The sequence below is a fragment of the Scleropages formosus genome, chromosome 11, assembly GCF_900964775.1.
Source record: "Scleropages formosus chromosome 11, fSclFor1.1, whole genome shotgun sequence".
Classification (NCBI taxonomy): Eukaryota; Metazoa; Chordata; class Actinopteri; order Osteoglossiformes; family Osteoglossidae; genus Scleropages; species Scleropages formosus.
The window spans coordinates 11,336,566-11,359,057 of NC_041816.1; the positions used below are offsets into that span (position 1 = coordinate 11,336,566).

The 22,492-nt window shown below is 43.1% G+C and overlaps 3 protein-coding genes across 9 annotated transcripts; 2 read left to right on the forward strand and 1 right to left on the reverse strand.

Annotated features, from left to right (window-relative positions):
• Window positions 1-1,233: 1,233 nt before the first annotated feature.
• Window positions 1,234-5,159, forward strand: afg2b (AFG2 AAA ATPase homolog B). Of its 3 annotated transcripts, XM_018763377.2 has the most exons (9): window positions 1,234-1,297; window positions 1,415-2,500; window positions 2,588-2,773; window positions 2,932-3,090; window positions 3,214-3,423; window positions 3,618-3,848; window positions 4,000-4,134; window positions 4,322-4,447; window positions 4,927-5,159. In XM_018763377.2, the coding sequence occupies exons 2-9, from the start codon at window positions 1,427-1,429 to the stop codon at window positions 5,065-5,067; spliced, it is 2,262 nt and encodes a 753-aa protein (XP_018618893.1). In that variant the 5' UTR covers window positions 1,234-1,297; window positions 1,415-1,426; the 3' UTR covers window positions 5,068-5,159. The 3 variants fall into 3 exon arrangements, with proteins under 3 accessions (XP_018618893.1, XP_018618895.1, XP_018618894.1); XM_018763378.2 differs by lacking the exon at window positions 1,234-1,297 and having other exon boundaries at window positions 1,325-2,500; XM_018763379.1 differs by lacking the exons at window positions 4,322-4,447; window positions 4,927-5,159 and having other exon boundaries at window positions 3,618-3,874; window positions 4,000-4,063.
• Window positions 5,160-6,077: 918 nt separating this feature from the next.
• Window positions 6,078-7,986, forward strand: c11h15orf48 (chromosome 11 C15orf48 homolog). Of its 4 annotated transcripts, none has more exons than XM_018763431.1 (5): window positions 6,078-6,283; window positions 6,504-6,564; window positions 6,695-6,783; window positions 7,073-7,133; window positions 7,432-7,985. In XM_018763431.1, exons 2-5 carry the CDS (start codon window positions 6,526-6,528, stop codon window positions 7,498-7,500), a joined length of 258 nt encoding a protein of 85 aa, XP_018618947.1. In that variant the 5' UTR covers window positions 6,078-6,283; window positions 6,504-6,525; the 3' UTR covers window positions 7,501-7,985. The 4 variants fall into 4 exon arrangements, with proteins under 4 accessions (XP_018618947.1, XP_018618946.1, XP_018618945.1 ...); XM_018763430.1 differs by having other exon boundaries at window positions 6,083-6,283; window positions 6,453-6,564; XM_018763429.1 differs by having other exon boundaries at window positions 6,084-6,283; window positions 6,407-6,564.
• Window positions 7,987-12,649: 4,663 nt separating this feature from the next.
• LOC108940793 (zinc transporter 4-like) lies at window positions 12,650-20,626 on the reverse strand. 2 transcript variants are annotated; one of them, XM_018763158.2, is made up of 8 exons: window positions 19,925-20,626; window positions 19,233-19,845; window positions 18,180-18,326; window positions 17,558-17,711; window positions 17,058-17,247; window positions 14,678-14,783; window positions 14,390-14,524; window positions 12,650-13,682 (listed from the first exon to the last, which is right to left on the reverse strand). In XM_018763158.2, exons 2-8 carry the CDS (start codon window positions 19,618-19,620, stop codon window positions 13,528-13,530), a joined length of 1,275 nt encoding a protein of 424 aa, XP_018618674.1. In that variant the 5' UTR covers window positions 19,621-19,845; window positions 19,925-20,626; the 3' UTR covers window positions 12,650-13,527. The 2 variants fall into 2 exon arrangements, with proteins under 2 accessions (XP_018618674.1, XP_018618673.1); XM_018763157.2 differs by having other exon boundaries at window positions 19,233-20,626.
• Between the last annotated feature and the right edge of the window lie 1,866 nt (window positions 20,627-22,492).

Genomic DNA, 22,492 nt, shown 5'->3' on the forward strand with positions numbered 1-22,492 from the left:
ATAAATAGGACGACAACCAATCAGAAACCACACACAACTATGTACACACACATAAACACTATTTACACATTTACTCCCCTCAGCGCTGTTACAATATTATACTGGAACCCCTCGATTTACGAACTCTCTTTATCTGACATTCCTCTGAAAAGACTCGTGTCTTTTGATATCCACTTTTCGATTTACGGAAGAACAAACTGATTTGTACTGCAGTCTGGATTATCCGACCTCCGCTTATCAGACATTCCATGTTGTCCGACGTAGCCCATCCGCGCTATTTGCTGTGTATCGTTGTGCTGTTTTACCCAATCCAGTGCTGCTTTGTCTGGCGTTGCGTCACCTAATCGCGTTGATGTATTATTGCTTGTCGCCGCTAGTCGTTTCAGTTTGAACTGAACTGTTACGCATTGTCACCGTGTTTTATTTTTCTAGTAGGATTTTCCAGTTAATATAATCATCTAAGAAAAATGGCAAGATCATTATTGTCACTACTGTGGGAAAATGTGCTGTTTGGTTTCTTTGATTGCTGCAGAGGAAAGACAGCAAGCAATTTTATTTCATCTAATTAATTTACTGTTAACCAAATTTTATATCCCAAACGTTAATTCGCAAATAAGGAACCTGAGTTTATAGGGCTCTCAAATTAAATCAAACAGTAGTATTACTAACTATCCAAGACTCACTAAAAAACAATTAAAACTTGTATTACACTCTGTAAATCGTTCATTTATATTAAAACTCTAATCTGTATTTGTATTCCCCTGCCCTGGCTCCTTTGTCTTTTTTATAGAATCTTTACTGTTGTTCTCCTCTTTGCTATTTGCTTTTTAAACTACAGTACTATGCTGCATCAATTAAAAAATGTACTCTATCAATTGCCATACATGAAAAAACGACCTCATTCGGTGAGATTGACGTTATATATCGCGTGAAATTAAGATCCATACAAAACCATCAAAAAAGTTGTTCTACATCAAGTTACTGAAAAAGCCTGTTCGGCTTCCTCAACGATAGAAAAATAATTGTGTTGGCCGACCATAAGCTTAAAATAATTTCAAACACACACAATAACGGAGAGGACGTAACAGTTTTGAAGTACAAACTTCTAAGTATTATTTTTAGCTTTTCTATAACTTAACTTTGTAATATGTTAAGTTATAAGAATGGGTGTAGTCTTGTAGTTGAAATGTAATTTTACCTGAACGAAGAGTAAGCTCACTGTTGGCCATCTTAATTTGTTTCAACACATGGCTGCTTGTTTAGGATTCGTTGTCTGCGATCACTAGTAATTTTTGAGGTGGGTATTTACATCTTCGTACTGGAAGCTGAGCGTGTAACGGTAAAACTTTCTCAATGTGTAGATAATAACATCAGACGCTGCAGTTTACTAGTCTTGCGCTGCTGTCTTTTACAGTGATTCTGCAAAATGGAGGAGATGTGTCTGAAAGTTCTCCCTTTGGATCCAGTCGACTTGGGCACACAGAGGTGCAGACTGGGCCCTGAAGCTATGGTATCTCTCGGACTCAAGATTGGCTTCCCAGTTAGATTAAGTCTGTCTGGGGGGGACTGTCTGTGTACAGCATGGCCAAGAAGTGACTTGGCTGAGGGTTTCTTGCAGATTGACACTAAATGTGCTACAAAAGATTTCACCTCGCTTATGAACAGAAACCTGCTGGTCAGCCTAAGCCAGATCAAGGCTGTGACTTGTCCAAAGGTAAAATGTGTGAGAGTAAACGTAGTTGTACAATCGGAAGAATTTAAAAAAAATTCACCTGTGCATTTCATTCAGGATGTGGTGAAAGACATGCTGCGAGGCACCTATGTGTCAGAGCGGCACGTAGTTAATGTGAGGCACTTGGGAACTCCAGTTCAGTTAATTGTTATTGAACGTTTACATCAGTCCACTGGTGAGACGGGTCTCATCACCGGTAAAACAAGTATCAGTGTGGGAGAGATACAGACTCACAGCAAATACATAAGCCAGCAAAAGGAATTGTCCAGTATTGCACTGGGAGGAATGGAGGAGGTTTGTGCTTTGCTAAAAGAAATGCTAAATTTGCCACTCAACTATCCAGGAACATTGCAAAAGCTTGGCCTCTCCTGCCCTAAAGGTGTATTGCTTATTGGGCCCCCTGGGGTTGGCAAAACCACATTGGTAAGAAGTGTCGTCAAAGAGGTTGGTGCTTCTCTGGTGACAATAAATGGGCCTGTGATTCTTGGGTCAAGACCTGGAGAAAGTGAGGAAAACCTAAGAAAGATGTTCCAACGAGCTGCACAAGCTTCCCTAGATGGACCTTGTGTTCTGTTCATAGATGAAATTGATTCTTTGTGTCCAAAACGGGCTGGTTCAAGAAGTGCCCCCCAAAACAGGACTGTAGCACAGTTGTTAACACTGATGGATGGCATTGGTAGCGTGCAACGTTTTGTCGTCATTGGGGCAACCAACCAACCGGACACCTTGGATCCTGCCTTAAGGAGGCCTGGCAGATTTGACAGAGAGGTGAAACTTCTTTTTCATTAAACATTTATGCTTGTCTTTTTACAAAATCAGTAACCAAATTCAATTCCTTTACTTTTTCTTTTCTAGGTCATTATTGGTGTTCCAGTGCTTAATGAGAGGAAATCCATTTTGGACTCCTTAACTTCGAAGATGGCTCTGTCAGACAACGTGGACTTGATTGCCTTAGCAGAAATGACCACTGGATATGTAGGAGCTGACCTGAGTGCCCTCTGTAGAGAAGCAGCTTTGAAAGCCATTTTCTGGAGCTCCCAGGTACATCAGGTTGCAAACTAAGCTCTCTGACCAGCCCAGCGCAGAACATATACAGGATGCACAGTTAGAAGGAAGCCTGTAGCCACCATACATAATCTATTGTGCAAGTAATTTCCAGCCAGGACATTAAATGACCAGTTTTCCATCTTTTCCTGAAGGGTTCCCACGGTCAGACAGTAGGCATGGAACACTTTCTTGAGGCCTTCAAAAAAGTCCAGCCATCCTGTCTCAGGAGCAGTATTGGCCTGACCGATTTCAAACCTATCACTTGGGACCAAATAGGTGGTTTAGAGGAAGTCAAGTTAAAGCTGAAGCAGGTATTGGTACTTTTATGTTCTACACAGGATGCACTTTAAAAGACATCACATCAAAGAAGTCCTATCTGAATCTAACCTTGGATCGGTTAATTTCTTAAATACGGTATCTTTGTGTTTTAAAAGAGTATTGAGTGGCCCATGAAGTTCCCGGAGGCCTTTGTCAGGCTTGGTCTATCACGCCCACGTGGGATTCTATTGTATGGTCCCCCTGGATGTGCCAAGACCACTCTGGTGAAGGCTGCTGCTGGCTCTTCCCACTGCACATTTCTGTCAGTCAGTGGGGCAGACCTCTTCTCACCTTTTGTTGGAGACTCTGAAAAGGCCCTGGCTCAGGTTTGGACCTCTGCTGCTCACATTTCTTTAGGATTCTGACCAAATGTGACAGAATTGTTCAAGAAAGTGAAACATTCATAGTTCTTAGAAAGATGAATTTTTAATTTTCTCAAAAGGAGAATCTCCAACAAAAAACATCTCGCCTTTGCAATTTGAGAGAAACATAACATGCCCTGTGATTATTTTCTACAAAGCTTTTTCGCCAAGCCAGAGCATGTGCACCCTCCATTTTGTTCTTGGATGAGATCGACACTTTACTGGGCTCCCGTGAGGACAGCAGAGCACCTCACAGTGTCCAGGCTAGAGTGCTCTCTGTTCTTCTGAATGAGATGGATGGTGTGGGGCTGAAGACTCTGGAGAGGAGAGGAACAGAGAGGCAAAAGTACCTTGCAGAGGGCTCCAGTGATGTGAAAGAGGAGCAGCAAGTGTGTGGGCGATCATATCATCTCTGGTGATGAACAGAACAATTAACGATTCGCTAGAGTTCTCTAGCAATAATAGATGTTGTCAGCACTTTTTGAGGGATACTCACATGCTCATTCTGATAACATAAGTGTATGCCCTTTAATATTTCAGATGGAATACCATGAAGTCTGCAACAAGGATGTGATAATAGTGGCTGCAACAAACAGACCAGGTGTCATAGATAATGCTCTTCTGCGACCAGGAAGATTAGATAAGATCATTTATGTGCCACCCCCTGATCTAGAGGTAAAATAATTCTCGATAAAACTTTTACTCTAGTATAGTTTGTATATAATTTATTTTTTTTCCTGAGAGAGCCTTCATCCTGAGGTTGCAGAGAACACTACATATAATATCTATATTTTTTTAAAATATGTGAGCAGAACCCCAGAGAAGATTGTGGATTCAGATGTGACTTTTGTTTCTCTCAAAGGCACGCCTGGCCATTCTGAAGATTTGCACTGAGAAGATGCCACTGGAGGAGGATGTCTCTCTGAAAGAGCTGGCAGAGGAAACACACTTGTTTTCAGGGGCTGACTTGGAGAATCTTTGTAAAGAGGTAAAAAAAATAAAAAATTCTCATAGTACAAATGAAATAATTTTGTGGTTTTTCCAGCCAATTTTATGGATCAGTATACATATGTAATGATTTTTGAACCAAAATCAAAGCTATAAAATGAAAAATTCTGCAAAAATGTACATTTTTGATAGCATATAAGCATTGGCACTGCATTGACAATCATCAACAGGTTAGCTCATGGGCAGCGCAGTTTGCTGTGCAGTCAGCAGTGTAGCAGTGTATTTCTGTTGGACTGGGCACTTTCAGTTTCACTCTAGACTGTAACATCTCTTGAAATAGAGCCAGTATTTTTCCAGTTGTTTCGCCACTAGCTCACTCTCTTGCAATCTGACTTGTGAATGGTTTCATAGTTACTGTAAAGCTGGTGAAGCAATGCTTTCTTTGCCAGTTCATTTATTGGTCTCATCTGAAATATTTTCCTGAATCCAATTTTTCTGTACCTCAACTGATGTTTTTAGGCAGCCCTATTGACCCTTCAAGAGGAAAGCATGGAGGCATCCACAATAAAACACCAGTACTTCCAGAAATCACTCCAAAGTATGAGACCTTCCCTCAGCACCCAGCAAATAGAACATTATCAACATCTGTTTATGAGCTGAATGCTGTGCATTATATATATTATTACATGTATTTGCAGTGTTAATTGCTGGTTTAACACCATATAAAATAAAAGCAATTATTTTATTGTTAACCTGTTTGGTTACTGATTGTTCTGAAAATCATTTTATGGTATTTAACAAAAGTTTTGCTATAACTATAAGTATAACTGAACAGTTATTCCTGGAGGGTACATATGGCTCAAGAGTTAAGTACTTTTATCCTGAAGGGGACTTATAATATCTAATCACCACGGTATTCTTACTGTGCACTATTAATTTAGGGCAAGTACCTTGATCAATGGTCCTGCAACAGGACTGCACATTTGAACCAGTGACAGAAGTTCCCAAAACAGCACTTCCTGTTGACTTTACGTCACACGGTAGACTCGGTGTATATTTTACACAAATCACCACGTCACAGGAGGCCGAAAGTAGGAGCAGAGAGATGAACTCGGGACGGACACCAGGATCCACATGTCCATGAGCACAGGCTGTACACAAGTGCACCTGCAAACCGTGAAGGGTCCATCCGGGCAGCATGTCATGTGGACCAGCGGCCATTACTGTGCTCTGTCACTGAAGTGTATCTGCTATTATTATTGTTGTTATTAATAACAATAATATTTTACATCTTTATAGGTGTGTGTGCCTGTGCTATATGAGCATTTTTTCCCCACTGTCTGTAGACAGATGAAGGTCAAAGGCACAGGTGAAGTTGTACTGCGATACTTCAGGTCAATAAAGTGAAGCAGAAATTGGGATGTGGAGAGAAACACAACGTCAACGACCCTCCTGTTACTGTGAACTTGGAGCGGAAGTGAGAAACGCGCCTCAGGACAAAAACGCGCCGATAACGAGGAGCTATTAAATTAAAATCCCCTCAGAGGTCAGTGCTTCACGGCTCTCGAACACGTCGCTCGGTCATTTTGTGAAATTTGGAGAGAGCGCCTCCGAGCCCTACATTCCGACGCCCTTGATGATTTCCCCCGCGCGGAAGCTGCACCTCGCGCGCTTCGCTTTCCCGCCACACGAGGCCGCTGAGAGGCAGCGCTCGAACCACGGCCCCTTTGACTCCTGACAATGAAGTTGTTTGTTGAGGTTTCGGTAGGCGACGCAAGGCTTGCGTACGTGCCTCTGTACTCGTATCGCCCTCTATTAATACGAGAGGAAGGCGGCTGATCGCGAGAAGCACCTGACGCCGGCAGCAGTGCAGCAGGTGAGTGAGTGAGTGAGTGAGTGGAAGGGAGGGATGGATGGATGGATGGAGAGGGGGGAGGACGGGGAGCCTCAGTCTTCTTTGGATGAGCTCTCTGATCATTCAGCATCATCTTCATGTCAGACACTCGGAGTCCGTAGCCTTCTGACGGGGAGCCCCGTGTGTGCAGTGTGACCTTCAGTGCTCGTCTGTCAGTGTCTCGTCCCTTTCCTGTCCTCAGTACGAAGTGAGAACACCTGGACATGTCTGGATTTATTAATTTGTTGAAAAAGAAGAAGGAGGTGAGTTCAATGGCACGGCGGAATTTTCTTTTCTTTTTTTTTTTTCTAGCCTACATGTTTACTCTCGTGATTTCCCTGAGAGAAGTGTGAAAATCAGATGCTTTGATTTATTTTCATATTTATTTCTTAGTTGATTCCTCTGATTGGATTTATGGCGTTTGCAGCAACGGGCGCCACGACTGCCTCCCTTTACTTCTTATTCACAAAGCCAGACGTGATGTAAGAAATATTATTTCCACGTTAAGGAATGCATTTCGTGTCATTGATGTATCATTGATATTGCCAAGACATTAATTAAGGTTACCTTTAATTTTAGTGCCTAGGTGTGTAGTGTGAAAGTCAAGTGTTTCATCCATCTCATTCAGTCATTGATTCATTTATCATTAGCATAGTTGTGGACTGTATTTATTATTTACATATGAAACACAGTAACCCATGGTAATCTGAAACGAAGGGCTGATCGAAGCTATTGTAAGTGAGAAGTAACATACATTTAATATTCTTTTAGTCTTAACAAGACAAACAACCCAGAGCCCTGGGAGAAACTCGATCCTTCAAAGCCTCAGAAGGTAATTTTCCTTTTCTTTAATGGTCTGTTCCATGAAAGCTGTTGGAAAGTCGAAATACACTTTGCTCCTAACCTGGCGCCAACAGTTGCACAGTTGACATAGCAACAGTTTACTCTTGCGCATTGTGAAAAATTAACTGTCCTTGTCACGCGAGACTGCCGCCACATGGTAAAACGCGATCACGGTGGCATCAGCTTCGTGGGTGCTCCCACAGCGACACTTGCCCTTCGCCGTCCTTGTCTGTCACGGTGATGTGTGGGGGCTTCCTGACAGCAGCCTTCTTTCCCCTGTCGTTCAGCTCCTCACCGTCAACCAGCAGTGGAAACCCGTGGAGGAGCTGCAGCTGGTGAAGAGCATCACCAAGTGAGACGTCATTGTATGGGGTCTGCAGCCTGCCCTCTGCTCACTGCGCACTCCCCATCAGTCTGTCGGAATCATCTCTGCACTGACTAGGCTCTCTGGCGATCAGTGTGCGGAAATGCTTCTGCCACACTGGTGGGGTTTTGAGCATGTTCGACTCGCTCTAGCAAAGGATGGTGGTAGAGCCCAGACGAGCAGCGCTGCGCACAGGCCGTTGCAATTCCATCGAGCTTGTGTCTGAGCACGTCTTTGGGGGAGATGTTTCTCTGCACTTGCTTCATGTGACGGTACAGTACTCCATCTGCCACACTGCTGATCCTGGTGACCTATGTTCTTTGTGAATGTATTGCTGTAAAATAAATCATTGCTACTAGTTTGTGTTCTTGGTGTACTTAATTTTTGTCAGATACATTAGAAACCGTCATCCGAAATGTATTAACGTCTGCATCTCATAGATACGCAATGTTACACAAACTCTTCACACTAAGTGTAAAATTTGTGTTCACTGGTCGTGCATCCATGGTGGTGTTGCTGTATGACCAAAAATGCCTTCAGTTATTCCTTCTAAAACAGGAAAAGCAAAAAATAAAAAGTGCTATTTTAATGCATCCCACGCATGAAACAATGTGATCTGTCCTTTTTTCAGGACATGCTGGGTGCTCTAAGTGCTATCAAGGTTACATGCTTTTACTATGGAGTGAGGCTTGCAGTTTAGTGCATGCAAAACAGAGCTGAATGATAGTACACATTAGATATCCATATATCAGGTAAAATGAGTTGTCTATTGTTCCACGCTTCCCAGCCTGATACTCTATGAAACCGTAGCACAGCTTTCATTTCTCTAATGTAAGAGAATAATCAGTGTGATGCAAGTGGGCAACATTCCATTACCATTACCGTAATTGCAGTATCATTTTTTGACAGCTCCCCCGATTTTTTTTTTTGATTGTAATTAATGCAGCATTACACCTGCAAAACAAGAGTTCTGTACAGAGCATCTGGGTCCCACGCTTTGTAGTAATTAGGAAAGGTAATTACACAAACCAGATTAATAGTACTGTGGTTCAAGACTGTTTTGACTTTTTTAGTACTGCATATGTTATGGATCTATTAGAATAGGCACAGGTTAATAAAACAAGGCATTATGCTAGACAGATGTTATCATAGTCAGTTCCCTCTGGAATGCATAACTTCTATGTTGCTGAAGGAAATGACTCACAGTGACTTTGCATTTTACTCCCAAAGTAGGACTTGCTTAAATAGGTCGGGAGAGGAGGCTTCATTCGAAACCAGGCTAGAATGGTCCGTGCAGAATGAAACCAGCAGGGCTCCCCAGTGGGGGTCTTCAGGAATTCTGGAGTACACTGGATTAAAGTCAGCTATTAAGTGCTTTATTTAAATCCCAAATTAGATGCCAAATTTCATGTATAAATAATTACATTTTTTAAATTAATTTGTAAAAATGTTAATTTTATAACTATAAACTTTATGAATTAAATTCCAGAGACTACAATTTTGAACCTCTAACAAGTTAAACTCCAGTTTAAATAGGAATTGTTGTTCTGCAGAAGGCTGATGTTGTCATGATGAGAATGCATTTTCTTTTTAAAAATATTCCCTCCTGTCTGAAGCCCTATGGGTACAGAGTCGATAAAGTGCAATTGTCACAATTCTCTGATGTGTGCTTTCATTTCACCATGAGCGTCACACCCCTCCGAGTTATGCTTTCCTTTTCACCACATTAGGCAAGTCCTGAAATTCCAGAAGAGTATTAAAACTTTAAACTCCAACTCATATCTTTTTAAAGTACTAGTACAGAGGGGCATTCAAACAATTACTTGTGTACTTCACGTGACATGACCAGATGTTAATAAAACATCACATTCTGAGGAACTGTTAATAAAAACTAAATCTGTGAAAAAATAAATCTGCAACTGGCTGAACCAAAGTTAAACCTCCATTCTTTATTATATGGCATTATATGATATGCCACCCTTTAGGACAACTGAAGACACACCCATTCCCTATATGGTAAACCTGATGTGTAAATCAATTTAAAACATTTAGCATGTTAAAATATGAATATTTTCTGAATTAGTATACCTTATCAACAAAACCACTTGTTGATGTGGCTCGATTACACCCAAGGAAATAACAGTTTTTGAACCAGAAAAGTCCCACAACAGTTCCAGCAGGGTTGAAATTTAACCACAGCTATTTCCACTCTGTCTACGTGACTTGACTGAAGAAGGGCGGCAATATCACATTTACACATCCTGACATGGACGCCCAGACTCGGTCACATGACCTGACGTTGGCGAGAAGCTGTGACCTGCACAGCCACCAAACTTCCTCATCAGCGCAGCGTTGATCTCGGCGCGAGAGCTGCTGAAGTCCTCCACTTGGCATCAGCGCACGCCGAGCAAAGGGCAGAAGGTGCACATCACTCCCCGTTTGCTTCAGTATCTCAGCTTCTGCTCAGACTCTGCGCTTTCCAATAAATTAAATGTAAATCTGCCTTCTTTTGGAAATCTAAGTTTTAAATTACAGGATGCCTGTTCTGGAAGCATAGGGGGCGTGGTGGCGCGGTGGGTTGGACCGGGTCCTCCTCTCTGGTGGGTCTGGGGTTCGAGCCCGCTTGGGGTGCCTTGCGATGGACTGGCATCCCGTCCTGGGTGTGTCCCCTCCCCCTCCGGCCTTACGTCCTGTGTTACCGGGTTAGGCTCCGGTTCCCCGCGACCCCGTATGGGACAAGCGGTTCTGAAAATGTGTGTGTGTGTGTGTGTATGTGTTCTGGAAGCAGGTGACACCCTATAAGCAATCCTGAGGCTCTCTTCAGATGTTTTACTGATGCTTGTTTTGAGCATCCAAGTTTTCACAGCGTTGGTCGTAACGCTGCGTTGATCGTTGAACAGTTTCAGTTTGGTGGGGGTTTTCACTTATTTGTATAAGACCACACCCTGCTGAAACACATTGCAAAATGACAGAACAAACTAAACCGGTATGAGGCAGATGGAGGCAGTAAAGTTAGACAGGTTGGTCAGAAAAGTCAAGTTAAATCACATGGTTAAATCACATAAGTCCAGAAGATGGTTTCATCCTCCAAGTCAGTTCAGTTTAGGGATAGAAATGTGATCACATGAGAACAGGGAGATGGACCGCGCACCTGATCCTGTGTCGGAGTGCCTTTCTAGGAGGTTCCTGAGAAAATGAGGCAGGAAACGCGCACTTCCACACCACTCCTAAAGCATATCTCATGAATTAAACTGATCCACGCCATCCGCTCGCTGTAGCTTGGATTTCCTCTTCAGCTCAAAACAACACATTGTTTCACCATGGGGAGCAGTTTACATGGGGCTGATCACAGCCCTTTGTTAACTCTTAATGTCCATAATAACCAACGCTAATGTAAACTAACCAGTTGCCATTGTCACTGAACATGTTCATTCCCAGAATGTCCAAATAGAGAACAGTCATATTCAAAATATGAATTCAGACCTTAAACCAAACATTTATCCAGTTGGAGCTGCCGTTCAATCAGACTTAACTGTCATTTATTTCGCCACATTACAATGACTGGTATATCCTGTGATTACGCATCTATATCCAGCATTCCCTTTGTGTCTACAAATGCAACCCCATGTGCAGAAGGATGTAAACCAATGATATACAAAAGACAATGTGACTGTTGTCACACTGCAGAAATTAAAGTGTTGGGCTGGTTGGGCACATTCCACAGGTCTGCTTCCCTTTCCTGGATAACATGTCTATTGGCAAGATGAACAACCACCCTCTTGTCACAATTTTAGCTTCTAAGTGCTCATCGCCAAATTAATAGTCAGTCCTACTTGCCTTATTGATTGGATTGATTAAACAATTTCCTGAAATTTTTTGCAAAATGCTGTCTTTTGTGCTGTTTCAAAGGCCTTTCATATTGTACTCTATGCAAAAAGCAGTTATGAAATATTTCAGTTACCATTAATGAATTTGCCAGAAAAGGACTGTTTTATTTACCTGTCATAGCGGAGCTCCCTCTGATTAATCACTTCCATCAACGCCACGCGATGTTTAAACCGAACATCCTTATCCACCATTTCCTTGGACCGACATAGTTATTTGCCAGACCCCTGTGATGTAGCGATGATGGGAATGCAGAGCCAAGCAGTACATCCTTTTCCTAAGTTGCAGGGATACAAAATCAAGTAATGAAACATTATTCCAAAATACAGAAATCAACTATAACCAGGAAAACCACTACCTTCCTCACATACTCAACAGCACTTACAGACATAACATGAAGAAGATTTTGGAGAAAATGATTTGATATGATACAACTGATTTCAATTTTTCTGTGCTGCACAAAGGAATTGTACTGAGGTTGGGGTTCGACCCTGAGCCCCACCTCTGGCTGTAGTACCCTTGAGCAAGGTACCTACCTTAAATTGCTCTAGTAAAATGACCTAGCTGTATAAATGGGTAAATAATTATAAGCTTGTAACTGTAATAACTGCAACCTTAACACTAAGTTGCTTTGGAGAAAAGAGCCACCTAAATCAATAAATGTAAATGTATTACCTGTTCAAAGGATACCGGAATCATTTAATTATGCGAAATTGCACCATCTAGTGATGATGCACCACCAACGTGAATTTCTTCATCAACTGAAAGTATTTTAAAAGCCTAGCTGGGGCAACAGGCAGAATGAAAGGCACTGACAGTCAGGTATTCAATCATATTTAATCTATAAATGTAGCATTAGCCTTGTCATTCACATTTTCAGTGAGAAAACATTCCAGTTGTGAGACAAATCTATGCAAAGTGAATTAACCCGGAAGCATCTCCTAGAGTATCTTTCAACTTCTGAGCAAGACTTAACTCTAGTTATAAAAATGTTTTGTATCCTTGATCGTTATTGGTTATACCAGAATGTGCAAAGTTAAAGCAGGAATATTTCAAGTGTAGTATTTAGCCTACCCTGACAATTATGCATTTCAGTAAGGAAAAAAAAAAAACCATTAACACACAGATCCAGCTTTGATTATACTTAAACAGCCCTTCTACAAACATCCCATATATATATATATATATATATATATATATATATATATATATAATGTGTGCATATATATATATATATATATATATATATATATATATAATATAGCTGTCAAGATCCAAGTAAATCACAATACAGTAAAAAACACTTTAAAAGGTTATACATTCACACTCAACACTTTTGCACTGTTACATATACCATACTGATCAGATCACCTAAATTATATCATTTACAACCAACCCTTATGGGAAAAAAGTGAAGTTTATTTTTAAATACTTTACTGCTTAAAACTGAATTGACCCTTGTGTCTATAGTGCTTTACATATGAAAGCCATCAAGACTACTATAGACCAAAACCGTTATATAGTTTTGCATCAGTTCACACAATGACATGGCCTTTCTCTGGTGGAAATGCTTCCACACCAATTTCATTTTTGTTATATATTTTTTTTGTTAGATTCCCAATGGGAAAGGCTCACAAACATAGCACTATCTACCTGAATGCATCCCAAAACAAACCGTTACTGTGCGCTTAATGTGTACCTGTAAACCTGATCAGAAAAGGACCTGGTATGCAAATTTAAGCCACACAAAGAACTGCATCTATAGTCTTTCCAGACTGAATAACCCTGCAGTCTGCAGCAGCCAAAAAATCTGAACAAATAATTTAACTGTGCTGACAACTAACAATTCATAGCCATACACACTATTAATATTACTTAAAAACATACACATTCAGATCCTATGAAGAATGCATGTCCCCCCCCCCCCCCCAAAAAAAAATGAGCATTAATAGTAAAAAATAAAATCAATGTCCTTTGGCAACCTTATTAGTATGGTTACTGGATCTTGTTTCATATAAAATTTGTCCATTTTAGCTGCAGCATTTAAGACATAAGAAAAGGACATGTTCAAAGTGCCTGTGACACCAGGTCACTTGTCGATGAGAAGGCTGTGCGCACAGGACTTTCCCAGCTTTCATGCGCTGAGGACTTGACAGCTGCTGCAGGTGTTGGGCGATGGCTCCCTGTAGCACTGCAGCTGAATTGTGCACTTGGAAATTCCATACATGTTGAGGAGTAGGAGTCTAGCCTTCTCCTGGACCTCCTCCCAGTCAGCGCTGCTGGACGGTACTGGGAACAGATACACAAGGATGCCAAGTTAAGTATTTTGCTGTCTATAATGTATTCTTATCCAGAGCAACTGACATTTTTACCTAGTCCTTACATTTAGATTAATTCATTTAGCAGACGCTTTTGTCCAAAGCAACGTACATCTCAGCAAAAGTACAATTTATGCATTACATTAAGAGACAGCTGCAGACATGTGACTCAAGTAAACCTAGTTTGTTACCTACCACTTGCTGCACTGAGGTTCATCGTTCAAGTAGGTGCATAAAACACAGGGTAGACAAATCCTGATACCCTCCTACCTTTTTTTTTTTTTTTTAAAGGTCCTTAAGCTGCATGGTTTACTGTAGCAATGTCTCATAAAGTAACTTTCTCAAGTGGTTTTACCTATATCATCTGTACTCTAAGACATCCACACATTACAGTAAAACCAGGAAGTAAGCATTTCATACGCCGTTTAACTGAGTGTTCACACCTACACCTGTAATTGCCACTCAGAATAAATAGCAGAAGATGACTCCAAAAATACATATCATTTCAAACCACGGAGGACCAACTGCCACTGGTCTCAAGCTAGTTACTGCTCACAATCAGATGACGTCTGTCCACTTCTCAGTGGGTGAAGTTAAGGTGAGAGAGAGAGAGAGAGAGAGAGAGAGAGAGAGAGAGAGAGAGAGAGAGAGAGAGAGAGAGGGGCAAAAAACCCTCACCCAAATATAAGTGCACCAAGGCAGCAGTCTTGTCAGGTGTTAAGGCCCAGACGTTGAGATCCTCCACTGAATGCACGTCTTCCAGTTTCTGCAAGTCTTCTCTGATCCGCGTCACATCCAAGTGCCTTGGGACACCTAAAGAAGTCATAAACTTGAACGTTTAACCAGGAGGCATTTCTAAGGGCTTATGGCTTCACATGCATAACATTTTCTCTTTCCCCACATATTATCTTGGAGATAAACCATCATCATCGATACCTTTGAACACTTTGTTACAGTATGTCTTACCTTCTAGGACAATAATTCCAGTATCCCTTACAATTTTTAATGTTGTGAACAAAACAAGGAATGAGAAGATGTATGTGCAAATCGGATCCGCAATCTTGTATTCAGGCTGTAAATGCAAAACATGAATAGAATTAGTTTACTATGGAAAAGTATTTTGTGGACAAGCAGTGTTTTCATGTAAAACTTCTGATTTGAACATACTGCTGACATATAGCACACAAAAACGTACTACGATCAGGGAATTTCAGGCTATGCAGCATGCAGTGTGATACAGAACGAACCCAAACTACAAATGAATCATTTATACCACTTGGGAAATGATACATCTGTGGCCATGGCACAGCAATGTTGAAGAGACTGGCAAAACAAAAGCAAGCTTGAATGAGTCGTCTTCATCTCACTGACTAGATAGAACATTCCAGAAAGGAAACTGAAACACTGGCAGCAGACGAATCTCATCAAATTCCTTTTATGAGCAGGTTGAATTATTTAGTGGAAGGCGACCGGTGACAACGAGTGCTGCACTGGCAGGTCAAAGGCTGATCCCAGCGGGCTATTCTCCATGACAACCTGTTCTGGTGCTGATGTGCCCAGGGGCCTACAGTGCCTCTGAACAATTCCAAAGCTCACAGCCTGGCTTTGCCATAGCTCAGGTGACATAATGGCTTGTCCTAGTAGGGGTTGCAGTGGGCTGGAGCCCTTCCCACAATCACTGGATGCAAGAGTGGGGGTTAAACCTTGAATGGGACACCAGTCCATCGTAGGGCAGCCACACACATACACACAATTACACAGTATGGGCAATTGAGAGAATCCAGCTCACCTCAACTGTATCTTTGGGCTGTGGGAGGAAACCAGAGCACCCAAAGGAAACCCACACAGACAGAGGGAGAAAGAGCCTGCAAACTCAAATTCAAATGTATGCCTAAATAGCCCAGGTACTGTGATGTAGCATCACTACCCACTGCGTCACCATACTACCAAGTAAGAGTATTTTCAAACCAAAATATTTCTTCAAATATCTGCCTGCTGTTTTTAATAATGTTTAATTGTTCTCATCTGCAAAAACTCCAAAAACAATAAAGTAAAAGATTAAAAAACGATTGAGAAATGTAAACATGAGTTAAAGCTCTTGCAGATCATTCAAAACTTGGGAAATGCAGAGTGGTATCTGCACACCGCCACATGCCACAGGCTGCACCAGAGAGCTGCCACTCCAACAACCTCGTGACGCCTAAAACATTCCACATGTCGGATTTCTTATCAGAACTGAGAGATTAGAGACCACTCTGAACAGGGGCAAGAGGAACTTCTGTACGCTCGGGCAGCACAGTGGTACAGCGAGTAGCTCTGCTGTTTGACAGCGCCTGGGTGGTGCGAGAGGATGTGGGTTTCATCCCCACCCACTGTGTGTGGAGTTTGTATGTTCTACCCTGTGTCTGCATGGGTTTCCTCCCACAGTTCAAAGACATGCTGTCCAGGTTCCCCCATAGTGTGTGAGTGACAGAGAGAGTGTTCCACTGATGAGTGACTGAGTGACCCATTGTAAGTAGTGTATCTAGCAGTGTAAGTCATCTCGGTGAATAAGGTGTGTGGGCTGATAACGCTACACAGAGTTCACTGGAAGTTGCTTTGGAGAAAAGCATCTGCTAAACGAACAAAGGTAAATGTACACTCAGCCAGAACATGAGCAGTGATACAGGAGTCACCAGGGGGCGACAGAGTTCAGCACAGACACTGGTGTGTACGTGAGAAAGAGGAGGGGCCACCAGTACAGGCGGCTATTCCAATCAGTAGTGCGGCGCACAGGCAGTCATTTGAGGTGCAGCATCAGCTCTGCTCTCACTGTGTGAAGACAAGGCCACCCAGACAAGCGACCAAGGACACTGTCTCAGATACACTTCACATGCAGACATAGCCGCACTGACAGGCGGTTCAACATTTACTCCTAACATATGGGATAAGAATGTTGTTTACCAAACCGAAAGGGACAACTCCCACACCGCTGAATGTAATTTGGAATTCCCTCACAATTCCATGAAAACAAAACATCAAGCTGTTGCTCCGCCACTAAACATTCTCGCTACAATATGATTTAGCTCATATTTTGTCTTGACACTGCTTGAATCCATACTGTTTCGTATACCTCACATTTCCACTACTGGTCAAAAATTTGAGTACAATTGCAGGACAATTGTTTTTTCCAGGAAATGTGTCACTATGCTTTCCCAGATCTTCTGCAGTAGTCATTTGCTTTGCTTTAACTCTCCTCTCCAGTTTCTCCCATACAAATATCACCCAGGCTGCGTGGTGTACTCAAATGTTTAACTTATACTGCATATGTTGACTACTCGTGCTTTGAGAGAAACGGTTCCTGTACCTTGAAGCGGACAACGTAAGCCGCTATGAGCACACCAACACTCTGCACCAGGTCTCCAAGTGCGTGGATGAAGGCAGCCCTCACTGCCAGACTTCCATGACTGCCTTCATGGCCGTGGGATGGCTGCGGAGCACCGTGGTGATGCGAATGGGAATGCAAGTGGCCCGACTGGTTCAGCAGGAAGCCCATTCTGCTCGAAGCAAAAAAGATGGCTATCAAATAGCACAGTGCTCCCGGGCCACTGATTCACCCCGCATTATAGAAGTAGGCAGCATGTTTATGGTTATCTACTTATTAAGTGTGTGGGTAGCTCTTACAACACAAGTATATGTGCTTGTCACACACACCAGACTTGGTCTACATTTCCTCCATTACAGGAGAGCTGAACATCAGATAAATCAACACTGAAAAGAAATCAATGTTATTAATCTGAAATTAACAGGCTTTCATTAAAAAAGGGGCAGGTTAGCCTCCGTGGCCCTACTCTAAGACCGACTCACATTAAGTTCACAGCCACCCCAACTGCAGCGGTAATGAGCATGACATCTCCATCGATGTCAAAGTCCTGATGGATGGTCCTCTGGATGGCCTCGTTCAGTAGCACCGCAGTAAGAATGTATATGAGTAGTACACTGATGGCTGCCGACACCACCTCTGGAAAAGGGGCGTACACACAAAAACAGAACATAAGCATCGCTATGGACCAAAGTCCTGATCCAACAAGATCCATAAAAATAGAGAATAACTATCCATTCATGCTCAGTAATGATGGGTCCAGAGCCTGTCCTGAAAAAATAAGGTGTGACACTGGGTACACTTTGGACAGGAAGATAATTTAAATGGAGATTTGGGTTAATAACAAATATAGCTAAGTATGAAGCACCCAACATTTTCATCAGTGAACAAAACATTAAAAAAAAGGAAATTCCCCTGAAAATCCATTCAAAGGGTACTTGGAATACCAATGTAATAAATTGAGTCAAAGGGTATTTACTTAACAGCATTTCAATCATTTCATTGTTCTATAAATTGTAGAAGTGGGTTTTGGCAAAGATAGAGTCAAAATGTTTCAGAGAAGTAGTTCCTCTACAAAAATCCCCTTTTATATGACAATGAACATACCAAGGCGATGCAACCCAAAGGTGAACCTTTTAGTGGGAGGTTTTGCAGACAGCCACAGTGCAAGTAAAGACACGATGATACCAACAAGGTCCGTCAGCATGTGAAGGGCATCGGTCATGATGGCTAGGCTGTTGGCGATGTAACCACCTTGAAGAGGACAGTTAAAATAAGTTAGAATGTCACACAATGGGAAATGTGTTTTAACAAGAAGTGTACACAACTGTACTGGAAAGACATATGTTACAGGTGTAAAACACCATCCATCATGCCTTACGTGTCAAACATGGGTTTGAAAATTTAGCTTTCAAGTAGGAACTGTTACGCAAACATTTAAATTACATTATTTTCCCCATATTGGCGTAAAACACAATCATATGGCATCTACATATGAGCAAGTGTGACTCATTTTTTGTCCAATTTTAAAAGGAATAATATCAGCTATTTAAATTTTTATTAAACTGTCAAATTAGTAAAATCATTATCTACCCCATTATTCCATATTTATATTTATTCATTTAGCTGACACTTCTCTAAAGCAATGTAACATTACAATGTTAAGATTACAATTATTACAAGCTTATAATTATTTACCTGTTCATACAGCTGGGTAATTTTACTGGAGCAATTTAGGGTAAGTACCTTGCTCAAGGGTAGTACAGCCCGAGGTGGGGATCGAACCTGTGACCTCTAGATCCAAAGGCAGCAACTCTAACCACTACTCTACCACCTGTCCCATCTTATTCTTTCTATGACATGTCCCATCATTTTATTCCATATTCTTTCATAAACAGTACAACAAACATTCCCAAAACTAAATCTGTTAAAAGCTTTATACTCAAATATTCATTAATACCCCATCCTATAAACAATACTCTGTGTTCTACAGTTGCGAAATACATTTCACGTTACAGAAAATTTGCTAAGTATTCAGTGAAACATTTTCCACATAGTAACTTGACCTCATGCAGCAGATACAAGTGCTTAAAAATTGGGGGAAGAAAAGAAAAAAAAACATAAAAATCATGATTTCACCACTTCTGAATGGCACCTTACCTACAAGTTCCCCTATCATAAAAAGCAGATATAAAAGTGCAGCGAATCCCAGCTTCTTCATCACCCTGTTCTGTTTCAGCCTTTCTCTCCTCCTGGTGCAGCTGTCGCAGGGGTCTTGCCCCGCTGTAGGACTGTCGATGCTGGAGTCCAGCAGGGACTCGTCATCGTCCACCACGGTGTTCAACAGCGCTCCATTCGTTCGCGAACCCGACGGGCGATCTGTCTCTCCAGACACGATGACCCTCAGTTTCCTGAATGTTGGGGTTTCATCCTCATCCAGCGCGTGGTTGTGGGGGAGGTCAAAGGGGACAGTGTCGCTGAGGTCCCAATCCAGGGGCTCCTTCTGGAAGGCAGACCTCACCTTGACCAGGAAACCTGAACCCGCCATGGCCGCCTCCACGGATCGCACCTCACTCCGATTATTAACCTGATTTATCTTCACCGCTGATGTGTAACGTCAGACAGCCACATCAGCAATAACTCACACAGCAGGGCATTGTCACCGCACCAATTCAAGGCGAGTATTTCGCTCATGGGTATGAAAGCGGAAGTGAGGATTTGAACCCAGGCCCTTCACACTGTAGACAAGAGCCCTCAGGACAGTACCTGAACACTGGGACCCAGAGACAGAGCTCCTTGAGTCATTCAAACGCTTGAATCGAGACAAATGGTGAGCAGACGTAGGGGCCTACCCTCGAGGTGTGATCCTCCAAGCGCAACAGCACACACACACACAGAACGGTGTGTATATATAGGTACCTCCGCGCTCTCGCTCAGGCTCCGGCCACCGTGCGCTGACTGAAGAGGAAACGCGCAGCACCAGTTTCATTTCAGCGCAAAAAAAAGCAGTTTAAAGGGACCCATCACCCAGCAGGTCCATCTGACTGAAGGGGGTCTGGAAAGCGGAAAAGCAGCGCCCGCCCGGTGAAAGCGGCTCGAGCTCGCGACCCGCCCCGCGCACGCGGCCACCCCAGTCAAACTGTGTGCGCGTGTGAGTGTGCCGGAGAGAGAGAGAGAGAGAGAGAGAGACAGATCGTAGTTCTCTCCACTTTACGTTTCGCTTCGTCCGGCAGCCCGACACGACGGGCCTGGAGCCCCGGTGCAGAGGAAGCTCAGGGAGACGTCGACATCATCATAAATTATCATATTCAAACACATTCGATTCGGTTACCGCTGTCTGAGCGGATAAACGAGCGCGTCGCCGCATACGCGCTCCCGAGCGGTCGCGCTGAGCTCACGCATTCCGACAGAACGTCAGATTTGCAGTAAATGTCAGCGATAAAACACCCAAACCGAAAGTACCACTAATCGAATACGCGGTTGTATGCTTCCGGCGATTCGGACACACTGACAGAACCTCCAGAACGCAGCTAGTACGGATGTGCTGGTACAGAGTCACGTGGCCGAAGGAAGTCACGTGAGGGCTATCGTGACGTCACTGGAGTGTACCTCTACATAATGATGACGTACGCGATGGTGCACCCTGACATACTGTGTACAGTAATGACATTCATAATGACTTCGTATAATTATACTAAACTATCCAGTAGGTACTGGTGTACAAATGAACGATACAAAATTGAATATGTATGCATGATGAAAACACACAAAATGTGTATACGGACACCGGGTATACAGTGATGCACTGAGTCACGGTGCATGATGATTATGTTTGCTGGTGTTCAGTCTAGTCTTCATTAAAAAAATGCAGGTAGTTCTCAAATACAGGTTATCATAAATCCTGCTGTGTGCGCAGCAAACATCACTGTAACCCGAGTCACCATTTCTGTGTGTTCAGCATTCTTTTTAAATATTACAAACTAGCCAAAGTGTACTCTTGTAATTTTAAGCTGTTGCCTGCCATTTCACTGGTCCCACAGTGTATTTTGCAACAAGCAAAGAAGATGAATACACTGCAGACCTTATCAATGGCCACAGAACCCCTGTTACATGTGTAACTCAGTTGATTCTCTGAAGGAGAGGGTGTGGTGGCGTAGTGGGTTTGGCTAGACCCTGCTCGATGAGGGGCATGGGGTTCAAGTCCCACTTGGGGTGCCTTGTGACAGACTGGCGTCCCCTCCTGCGTGTGTCCCCTCCCCCTCCAGCCTTGCGCCCTGTATTTCCTGGTTAGGCTCCAGTTTGCTGCGACCCCCACTTAGGACAAGCAGTTGTAGATATTGTATATGTGTGATCCTCTGAAGGAAGGACCTTGAGCTGTCACTCTCAGTGCCATTCATATTTATGCAGAAATATCAGCGAAATGTTGGTTGTATGCTATATTACATGATCATTAAAAAATAAAAATAAGTTCAGGTAACAGAAGTCTTTTACATTTATTCATTTAGCATATGCTTTTTCTCCACTGCTCTGGATACCCATGTGTTGGAGGGTTTTGCTCCAAATGGTCTGTGAACCATGTCTGTTAACTTCCTGTTTCAAACAGAAGCTATACGTCCTTCTCTGAGCCGCACTGCAGACAGGAGGAGTGCAGAACCTCCTGGACGTGGTCCACCTAGACCTTAACTTAAGACGTTCTTAGTACACATGGCTGGCATGGTGGCAGAGTGAGTAGCGCTGCTGTCTCACAGCGCCTGGGTGGTGTGAGAGGATGTGGGTTTGATCCCCACTTAGCTTGTGAGCAGTTTGCATATTCTCTCCCGTCTTTGTGGGCTTGCTCTGGTTTCCTCCCACAGTCCAAAGACATGCTGCTCAAGTTCACCCATAGTGTGTGAGTGACACAGAGTGTGTGTGTGTTCCACTGATGTATAGATGAGTGACCCATTGTAAGTAGTGTATCTAGCAGTGTAAGTCACCTTGGTGACTAAAGTGTGTGGGCTGATAACACTACACAGAGTTCATTCATTCTCCTCCGTGAACCGCCACCTTATCGTGGTGGAGGGGTTTGAGTGCCTGAATGAGTCCAGGAGCTATGTTGTCTGGGGCTACATGCCCCTGGTAGGGTCTCCCATGGCAGACAGGTCCTGGATGACAGACGAGACAAAGCGCGGTTCAAAAACCCCTTATGAAGGAAAAAGCAAGGCGTCCGTTTACCCCGCCCGGTATGGGGTCACCGGGGCCCCACCCTGGAGCCAGGCCTGGGGGGGGGGCTCGCATGCGAGCGCCTGGTGGCCAGGTCTATGCCCACGGGGCCTGGCCGGGCTCAGCCCGAAGCCATAACGTGGAGCCGCTCTTCGGTGGGCTCACCACCTGCCGGAGAAACCGTAAGGGGCCGGTGCATTGTGAGTTGGGCGGTGGTCGGG